The sequence below is a fragment of the Centropristis striata genome, chromosome 17, assembly GCF_030273125.1.
Source record: "Centropristis striata isolate RG_2023a ecotype Rhode Island chromosome 17, C.striata_1.0, whole genome shotgun sequence".
Classification (NCBI taxonomy): domain Eukaryota; kingdom Metazoa; phylum Chordata; class Actinopteri; order Perciformes; family Serranidae; genus Centropristis; species Centropristis striata.
Genome location: NC_081533.1, coordinates 32,683,487 through 32,694,370, shown reverse-complemented (window position 1 = coordinate 32,694,370; position 10,884 = coordinate 32,683,487). Strand labels below are relative to the sequence as shown.

At 34.9% G+C, this 10,884-nt stretch overlaps 1 protein-coding gene across 1 annotated transcript in view; it reads right to left on the bottom strand.

Moving 5' to 3' along the window:
* Positions 1 to 465: 465 nt before the first annotated feature.
* LOC131989105 (coiled-coil domain-containing protein 171) overlaps positions 466 to 10,884 on the bottom strand; it is a 24,445-nt gene continuing 14,026 nt past the window's right edge. Inside the window, 10 exon segments of the mRNA XM_059354286.1 lie at positions 466 to 897; positions 2,534 to 2,686; positions 3,597 to 3,728; positions 4,612 to 4,666; positions 4,777 to 4,922; positions 5,195 to 5,374; positions 5,882 to 6,016; positions 6,103 to 6,260; positions 7,133 to 7,276; positions 7,360 to 7,828. Of these exon segments, the coding sequence (XP_059210269.1) occupies positions 706 to 897; positions 2,534 to 2,686; positions 3,597 to 3,728; positions 4,612 to 4,666; positions 4,777 to 4,922; positions 5,195 to 5,374; positions 5,882 to 6,016; positions 6,103 to 6,260; positions 7,133 to 7,276; positions 7,360 to 7,828 (1,764 nt within the window). The 3' untranslated portion in view covers positions 466 to 705.

Here is a 10,884-nt window from a genome sequence, read left to right as displayed (position 1 = left end):
ACAAAATGACAAAAAAAGACACAACATGACTAAAAAAAGACACAAAATGACAAAAAAAATTACAAAATGACAAAAAAAGACAACATGACTAAAAAAAGACACAAAATTACAAAAAAAAAAGACACAACATGACTAAAAATGACACAAAATTACAAAAAAAAGAGACATGACTAAAAAAGACACAAAAAGACACTTAATGAGAATACATGTGGGAAGACGAAAACGAAGGACATTTTCACTATAATTTTAGTTAGTTTTGTAACCACACAATACAGTTTCAGTTAATTATCATTATCATGTAACCTTTAACCCTTAAAACAAAGTCTGAAATCTAAAAAAAGCCTTTAAAGAAGTGAGGACCGGCCGAAATGTCCTCACTTTGCAAAAAATGTCCTCACTCTGTTGGTTAAAAACGTGTTCTGGTCCTCACTATGTAGGAAGTACAAGAACACACACACACACACACACACACACACACCATCTGGCCTTCAGTTGTCTGTCACCATCCAGCTGTTAAATATTAAATAAACAGAAAAAAACCCCTCAGATTCTAGTTTTTCTGCTTCTGACGACTTCACGTTTCTCCAGGACTTTCCAGACTTTTCCAGGACCTTAAACAAGTCTTTTCATATATATATATAAGTATAAATTCTCAGATCCTTGAAAATAATAAAATAATAATAATAATCCTCCAGGACGTGCGGTCTACCTCCGGCCTCCTCTGTTCTTCTTCACGGCTTTCTTCTCCCTCGTCTTCGATCCTCTGGAGGGTTTGGAGAGGGCTGGGGAGGGGGCGGGGCTTAACCTGACTGACGGCTCCTTTGACAAATCAGAGAGGGGGAGGGGTTGAGGGGCTTCTACCTCAGCCAATGGGAACGATTCTGGAAACTCAGCCAGCTGACACAAAAAACAACATGAAATTATTGTTTTATTTTTTTTCACACACAAAACTAAATTAAAAGTGTCACATAAATACATTTAATCTAAACTAAACTAATAATCTTTAATAATTAATTCTATATTTTTTCACCTGTACTTAAAAATATAAATAATATAATATATTTATTATATTATTTCTTCTTTTTTTTTTTAAAAATGAAAAAAATAAAATAAATAATTAACCCTTTGATGCACAACATGGGTCAAAACTGACCCTCATTCATTCCCTTCATGTTATTTAATGCTGCTGTGTGTTTCTGTGCTCTATCTTTTGATATCAACTTATTTTATGATTGAATATTCCAAGTATTCTATGAATATCTTGTTGATAACAACAGATCATTATTACCATTTTGCCTCTCATACTTTATGAAGAAAAACCGTTTTTGTATTATTATATAGCTAACTACTTGACCAAGTAGCTTGCTAAGCTAACTACTTAGCCAAGAGGTTAGCTAAGCAGTTAGCTTTGCAAGCTACTTAGCTAAATACTTAGCCAAGACGTTAGCTAAGTAGTTAGCTTAGCAAGCTACTTAGCTAACTTCTTGGCTAAGTATTTAGCTTAGTAGTTAGCTTAGCAAGCTACTTAGCCAAGAAGTTAGCTAAGTAGTTAGCTTAGCAAGCTACTTAGCCAAGAAGTTAGCTAAGTAGTTAGCTTAGCAAGCTACTTAGCCAAGACTTTAGCTAAGTAGTTAGCTTAGCAAGCTACTTAGCCAAGACTTTAGCTAAGTAGTTAGCTTAGCAAGCTACTTAGCTAACTTCTTGGCTAAGTATTTAGCTAAGTAGTTAGCTTAGCAAGCTACTTAGCCAAGAAGTTAGCTAAGTAGTTAGCTTAGCAAGCTACTTAGCCAAGAAGTTAGCTAAGTAGTTAGCTTAGCAAGCTACTTAGCTAACTTCTTGGCTAAGTATTTAGCTAAGTAGTTAGCTTAGCAAGCTACTTAGCCAAGAAGTTAGCTAAGTAGTTAGCTTAGCAAGCTACTTAGCCAAGAAGTTAGCTAAATAGTTAGCTTAGCAAGCTACTTAGCCAAGAAGTTAGCTAAGTAGTTAGCTTAGCAAGCTACTTAGCCAAGAAGTTAGCTAAGTAGTTAGCTTAGCAAGCTACTTAGCCGAGAAGTTAGCTAAGTAGTTAGCTTAGCAAGCTACTTATCCAAGAAGTTAGCTAAGTAGTTAGCTTAGCAAGCTACTTAGCCGAGAAGTTAGCTAAGTAGTTAGCTTAGCAAGCTACTTAGCCGAGAAGTTAGCTAAGTAGTTAGCTTAGCAAGCTACTTAGCCAAGAAGTTAGCTAAGTAGTTAGCTTAGCAAGCTATTACGTTAAAAAATGGATACAGGTAATTTTTCCCACATGTTGTGCATTAGAAGAGTAGTGACACAAAAAGGGAATTTATTAAAAAATGAATAAAGGAAAACATAAAATTGGGATGTGTGAGGATCAAAAACAAACTAATTGAGGAAAACCTGGAATATTGAACGATAAAAATAATTTATTGCAAAGATATAGAACATAAAAAACTCATACATATCGGGTCACTTTAGACCATGTTGTGCATCAAAGGGTTAAATAAATATGAATAAATACAATAAGAGAGCGTCTCACAGGGACGTAGGCCTGGTTGTCACGGAGACAGGCGTCCTGCAGCTCGCCACGCAGCGCGGTCACATGACTGCGCTGGGCGGAGACTTCCTGCTCCAACCAACCAATCCGAGAGCTGCAGGAGAGAAACAGCTGAGAGACGGAGGAGAGGAGGGTCTGAACGGAGAGAGAGAGAGAAAGAAATGTGAGTGAACGAGTGAGATGAACAAAAGAAAGAAAACGGCAACATGGTTCAAAAAAATAGAGAGAATACAGTGAGATGTGATGAAATTAATTTAGAAAAAAGAGAGAAAGACAAGAAATAAAGAAAAGAAAGAAGAAAGTAATAAAAAAAGCAAAAACAAAAGAAAGAAAAGGGGAATAATAAACAAAGAAAGAAGAAAGAAACAGAAAAAGAAAGAAAAAAGAAAAGAAAAAACAAACAAAGAAAAAAGAAAAGAAAAAGAAACAAAGAAAGGACAAAGAAAAAAGAAAGAAAAAAGAAACAAACAAAGATAAAAGAAACTAAAAAGAAAAGAATAAGAAACAAAGAAAGGACAAAGAAAAAAGAAACAAAAACAAACAAAGATAAAAGAAGAAAAAAAAGAAAAGAAAAAGAAACAAAGAAAGGACAAAGAAAAAAGAAACAAAAAACAAACAAACAAAGATAAAAGAAGAAACAAAAAAGAAAAGAGAAAGAAACAAAGAAAGGACAAAGAAAAAAGAAACAAAAAAGAAACAAACACAGAAAAAAGAAAAGAAAAAACAAACAGAAAAAAGAAAAGAAAAAGAAACAAAGAAAAGACAAAGAAAAAAGAAAAGAAAAAAAAAAGAAGAAACAAAAAAAAGAAAAAGAAACAAAGAAAGGACAAAGAAAAAAGAAACAAAAAACAAACAAAGATAAAAGAAGAAACAAAAAAGAAAAGAGAAAGAAACAACGAAGAAACAAACAAAGAAAAAAGAAAAGAAAAAGAAACAAAGAAAGGACAAAGAAAAAAGAAACAACGAAGAAACAAACAAAAAAGAAAAGAAACAAAGAAAGAAAGACAGGAAGAAAAGAAACTCTTCTTCTTCTCTTCTTCTTCACCTGACACGCGGTGACCTCTGGAGCTCCCATGATGCTCTCTGCTCCGCTGAGCTCCAGGTGTTCCCTTGGTAACAGCAGGGGGCGGGGCTGAGCTGACAGGGAGCCACGTGATTGGACGAGACTTTCTCTGACCTGAACAACACAAAGCAGCGTTTCATCACCAAACAATAACATATAAACCAATATTATTATAGGATATAAGCAAATAAAGCGTGATTTAACAATTATTATTATTATTAATATTATTATTATTATTATTATTATCTGCTGAGCTCGTCCAGATACTAAATTAGACAATTAAAAAAGTAGAAAGAACAGAATCAGAATTTAGAATTAAATAAATAAAATAGTATTAATAAAATATGTAAAAACTCAGTAAATGAATAACTAAAATATGTGATTCTACAAAATTATCACTTTTTATTGATTTTTTTTAACAAAAAATGTAATATAGTAAAATGTAATTATATATATATATATATATATATATATATATAATATATATATATATATATATATAAAACAAAAATATATAACTTATATAAATAAAAAATAAATAAATAATGTGATTATATTTTATATATATACACGTATAAATTATAATAATATTAAATGAATAATAATAATAAAAAAAAGATTAATGATGAATTAAAAAAGTAGAAATAGAATCAGAATTTAGAATGAAATAAATAAAATAGCATTAATAAAATATATAAAAATTCAGTAAATGAATAAATAAAAACAAAAAAATTTGTGATTCTACAAAATGATCACTTTTTATAGATTTTTCTTTTACAAAAAATATAATATAGTAAAATTGAATTATATATATATGTATATATATATAATTCAATTTTACTATTTTACTATATATATATATATATAAAACAAAAATATATAAATTATATAAATAAAAAATAAATAAATAATGTGATTATATTTTATATATATACATATAAATTATAATAATATTAAATAAATAATAAGAATTAAAAAAAAATGTGTGTGTGTTCACCTCCTTGTAGCTGGTCTCTGCAGCCTTCATGTTTCTGATCAGAAAATCTCTCCGTCTGATAAAGAAGGAATAATTATAATCATTAATAATAATAATAATAATGATAAGAATAAATCTAATTAAACATAAAGAATAAGCCGTTGTGAGGACGGATCGGTCCGTTACCCGGCGGCGTTCCTCAACTCGTCCTCTGCTCGCCGCAGCGTCTCCTCCAGCTGCTTCCTGTCCCTCTGACCCTCCGACAGGTGTTTACCCAGAATCCTCAGCGAGCGCTCCTTCCGCCTCAGCTCCTGCCGAGCCTCCGACAGAGACTACACGGAGGAGGTTTATGTGTTATGACTCTGAGGACGTTTGTATTTGTTGTGCATCCCAAACTAGATCATTTTCTCTATTAAAATTATGCAGAATTATCTAAAAGCAGCTTCTGTTTGCAGTGTAAACATGAATGTACAGACACCTTCACTGGATTACTGAAGAAACCTTAAAAACATGAAGATCCTCAAGTTAGTTCTGTAGCGTCTTTTTACTACAACTTCTAAGTGGGTTTATGGACTTTTATGTTTGTATTTATGTGTGTGTGTACCTGTGCGGTCTGGCTCAGTGTGTGTTGCGTGCCGCTCTGCTCGGCGGTGTGTGTGTTGACTCGGAGCTGCAGTGTGTGCAGCTGTCCGCTCTGCTCCTGGACCAGCGTCTGGGCCTCCTGCTCCCTGCTCAGAGCCTGGCGGAGCTCCTCACACACACGCTGGAAACGCTGCGCCGGGACCTGCACACACACACACACACACACACACACACACCCAAAGACTGTATATAAATAATGGACGTAGTCAACGTGACGTCACCCATTTGTTTAAAAAACACATCAATGTCATTAATGTATTAAATAAAAACTAAATAAAAATCGTATGCCTCTTTTCTATTTGCATCCTTCTGATTTAAATATCAAAATAAACTTTTTCAACAGGTTAATAAATTCTGCCTTTCTTTTCTCCATTTTTGGGAAGGGGTAGCTGGGAGACAGCTCTAGCTTGAGGTTGCTATGACGACTGTCACAGAGGAGCGTTTCTGGGTCCTGTCCTGATTGACGCGCCAAAACAACAGCAGGGCATTGTGGGATTTGTAGTATTAGCGGTAAATGCGCCGTATAATACCGGCGGGTCAGCTTTTATAGTACAATAATAAGATAATAATTTGGTATTGCCTCGCGGGCCAAATAAAATTACACTCTGGGCCAAATTTGGAGAGGTGTGTGTGTGTGTGTGTGTCTCACCGTCTCCTCTCTCTCCCGTCTCAGTCCTCTCTTCAGATTGGTCACCGCCAGCCTCAGGCTCCGCCTCTCCACCTCGGCCGTGTGCAGCCGTTGGCTGAAGGACAGGAAGTGCTGCTGCAGCGTCGACACAACGGCCTGCTGGGAGGTCAAAGGTTAGCTGGAGACTGACATAGCAGTTATAAACGTATATGTGTGTGTGTGTGTGTGTGTGTGTGTGTGACCTTGGCGTCGGGCTGTGGAGGCAGAGCTCTGCTCAGCGAATCATCATCCTTTCTGCACGGAGACAGAGAGGACGGTGCGTCTGATTGGTCGAGGAGGTGATCCAGGAGGCGGGACAAAGCAGAACGAGCTGCTGACATCACACCTGGAGGGGAGGAGCCTGGAGGGAAGACAGGAAGAGGCTATAAATATTATGAAAATGTTATGAAATAGATTTATAATAATGAAAGAGAATCATAAGAGAGATTTAAAAAGACTAAACAAAGATGAAAAAATATTCATCATAACAATTTAATTCCAATTTTAGGAGAATAATAATTTCAATAGATATAAATGTTAAAATAATTATAAATAGTAAAAAATAAAAAATATGAAAACAGATTAAAAAAACAACAATAAAGTTTATTTTAAAATTCTATAATAACATTAATAATAATAGAAGTACAAATAAAAACACAAGCTCAAAGACAAAACAACAATAAAAATTATGACAATGAAAAATGTTTAAATTCTATAAGAGTAATTATTAAATAGTTAAATAATTAAATAATAGTTATGAAACAAAACAGAATATAAAAAAATCAATGAGATAAAAATATGAAATAAAATTAAAAATAACAGATAAAATACAATTGATTTTAATTAATTTAAGTGAATAAAAAATATAAATAATGTCTATAAACTGGCATAACTATATATTTGTGTATAAATAAATAAATAAATAATAACTGAAATATAGTACAATTAAATAATACAAGTAAATAATGACATTATAGTTAAAAAAAAAGTTAATGATCTGATGAAACAAAACAAAAAGTAAACAAAATAATTGAAATAATCTCTTTAAATACAGATAAATACAGCCATGATGGCACAACTGCACATATATAAATATAAATAAATAAAAAATAATTAAAATATAATATATTTAGATAATTAAATAATAATCAAAATATAATATAATTAAATTATAGTTAATAAGACGATATATATATATATATATTATAATAAATATAAATGTGTGTGTGTTACTGGTGTGTGTGATGGCCCCCTGCAGGTCGGCGGTGGCGGTCAGGATGATGGAGGAGAGAGTTTTAGAGCGAAGCCAGCGAGAACAAACACGCTCCCGACCTTCATCATCATCATCATCATCATCATCATCATCATCGTCTTTATCTGAAACACATTTGATGATGAACAATAAATAAAACTGATATTAAACTGTTTTTCTGCTGATGCGGCATCGAGCGGGCGGTCACCTGTCCTCGGAGCGTCTCGACTCCGTGTTGCCATGGCGACGCAGGCGGCCGGAGCTCCGCCCCCTCTCTGCAGCCGCAGCATCACGTCGGTGTGTTTGGTGAGAAGACGCCACCTCCTCACCGCCACCACCACACACACACCGCTTCTCCACCTCCTCAGCGCCGCGCTCCTCCTCCTCCTCCTCTCCTCCTCTTCATCGTCCTCTCCTCCCAGCGCGGCGGCGAGCCTCCTCACCTCCTCCTCCAGCTCCTCCCTCTGCGCCAGCCGCCTGCACACCAGCCTCTTCTGTCTGCAGAGCGTCTGCAGGCGGCGGTGCGTGTGTTTCAGCGACCCGGCCAGCAGGGCGCACGCCGCCAGGAGGCAGGACGCCTCGCCGCGGCGCCGGGAGAGGTCAGAGGTCAGCGAGGAGGCGTGGAGCTCCAGAGAGGAGGCGTGGTCACGGAGGGAGGCAACCTGAGAGCGACACTCCTGAGGGACACACGATTCAATAAAAAAATATGAATATAAATGTGTATATATATAAAAAAACAAATTAACATAAACTATTTATTTTATTTTATTTATTTATTTATATTTTTATTTTATTTTATTTATTTTTTAATTTAATTTAATTTAATTTAATTTAATTTATTTTATTTTTTTAATTTAATTTAATTTTTTTATTTTTTTTTATTTATTTATTTTTTTTTTCCTGTCTGTTTTTGGTGTCTGTCTCGGCTGTTTGTAAGTGTTTGTATTATATGTTGAAAAATGAAAAATGAAATAAATACTTTAATAAAAAAAAACAAAAAAACAAAGTAAAATCTTTATCTTTATTCTTGTAATTAATTTTTTTTTTTCTAAATGTGGGCCTAATATTTTGTCGTAACTTTATCAAATAAATAATTAAATTAATTAAAAAAATTCAAATTGTGACACAACCTAAAAAAAATCTCAATGAGATTTAATAAAGTAATTATATATATACATTTTTATATATATATATATATATATATATATATATATATATATTTATATATAAATGTTATATATAAAATTACGTTATTACATTATATATATATATATAATTACGTTATTAAATCTCATTTACATTTTTATATATATATATATATATACTGTAAATAACAATAAATTCATTAATAGATATCCATAATAAATTAAAAGTATTTCATCAAAATCCAAAATTTCTAAAAAATTCTGGCACAAACTAAAATCTTAATAAGATTTAATACTGTAACAAAATTAAAATACATACTGTATATTATATTCATTATATATATATATTACTATAAATAAAGTATTATTACAATACATTTAGTATTTATATATATAACTAATAAGACATAAATTAATAAATACTTATTAAGATTTTAATCAATAAAAAATATTTCTTCCAGAATCCAAAAAAATCTAAAAAAAATTATGGCACAAGCTAAAATGTTCCTGTAAGTGTAACAGATTATACTTAGTTCTGATTATTTTAATTAATGGTCATATTCATGTATTCATTAACAACTTACAGTGATTTTGAAATTGAAAATCATGAACAAATTATAAAGTGACAGAAAGTTAAAATAAGAATATAATTTTATAGGTTTTTTAACTGCTTTCTGACTTTGAATAATCAAATTAAATTGAGAAAATAATAAAAGACAATTTGTGAGTTACTGATTTTACTCTGACTGCAGATTCAGTGTGTTCATCACTATTTAAAGCCTAAAATCTCCTTCAGAGACACAGTGTGTGAAGTGTGTGTCCTCTCGGGGACAGTAAGTGATGATGCTCGTCTCGCTTCGTGTCGACCAAAGGGACTGAAAACGTCTTTTATCAGCTGCTGAGTCAGCAGAACGCCTGACGCTGCAGGGAGACGACGGATCACTTACACCTGAGTGTGTGTGTGTGTGTGTGTGTGTGTGTGCATGCGTGCAGGTGTGTGTGTGTTTGTGTGTGTGTGTGTGTGTGTGTGCATGCATGCAGGTGTGTGTGTGTGTACGTTGAGGTGTGTGTCTGCATGCAGGTGTGTGTGTGTGTGTGTACGTTCAGGTGTTTGTGTGTGTGTGTGTCTGCATGCATGCAGGTGTGTGTGTGTGTGTGTACGTTCAGGTGTTTGTGTGTGTGTGTGTCTGCATGCATGCAGGTGTGTGTGTGTGTGTGTGTGTATGCGTGTGTGTATCAGGGGTATTTTATGCCAGCACACTATACTTAAACGCCTAAAACACGTCGCCTGTGCCAGCATAAAGTCTGATTAATAGGCGTGCTTGCAGACACGCGTATTGCGAGTACACCAGATGACATGGGTGACGGGTGAAAAGTGCCACTAATGAACGTAGTGGACGCCTGTGTGTGTGTGTAACGCGTGTACGCCTATAACAGTTCAGCTGTTACACAGAGTCTCAGCTTCATATGGTATTGTTTATAAGAAAGCACAACTTACAGATGAACTCCAAGCCCCCACAGAGCTGTCAGGATATTTCTATTATTTTCAGGCCAGTTTTTATTTTCTTATTAACGAAATCTCTCTCTCTCTCTCTCTCTCTCTCTCTCTCTCTCTCTCTCTCTCTCTCTCTCTCTCTCTCTCTCTCTCTCTCTCTCTCTCTCTCTCTCTCTCTCTCTCTCTCTCTCTCTCTCTCTCTCTCTCTCTCTCTCTCTCTCTCTCTCTCTCTCTCTCTCTCTCTCTAGGTTTGAATGATATCGAATTGATATTTAATGATAGCAAGGGTGAAAGGGATAATTAAAATAATTTCAGCTACTTAAAAATAGTAGGCTAATAGTAAAGTGCAACGCTCACAGCCAGTTCCCAGCTTCGCGCGCGGACACACAGTTCATTACGCACCAGCTGTAATTAGGTAGGTTTACCTGCCTGCAGAAGCCGTAATCGCTGTCACCCCTGAATATTAAGTAGCCATGCGGACCTATCTAATGAATATTCAGTAGCCATGTGGACAGCAGTCCGTTCACAATATGATTCCATCGGACCTTATATCTACACTGTTTAACCCAATTCGGCACTTATGCACAGTCCCATTATGTTTTACAGACATTCGTAGTTAACTAATGAGGTAAAACATTTTGTTGAAGCTGCATTTTGCTGACTTTCACTCCTAAAACAGGCTAATTAAGCCTCCGGTTTTGGCCGGAAAAACGTTAAGTTTATCTGGTAAGTACGAGATAGTCTTTCTCTTCATCTATAAGTTGTGCTTTCTTATAAACAATACCATATGAAGCTGAGACTCTGTGTAACAGCTGAACTGTTATAGGCTTACACGCGTTACACACACACACAGGCGTCCACTACGTTCGCTAGTGGCACTTTTCACCCGTCACCCATGTTATCTGGTGTACTCGCAATACGCGTGTCTGTACGCCTATGTAGAATTGTACTTAACAGTCACGCGGGTCTTCATGTCACGTATTTGAGGCGTAGTTCACCCGTCAGGCAGCCGTCACGTAGGCGTATGTGCAACAACGCGTGTACAGCGTCTGCGTGACGCCTGCGTGACGCCTGTCTGTCCATTGAAAGTGAA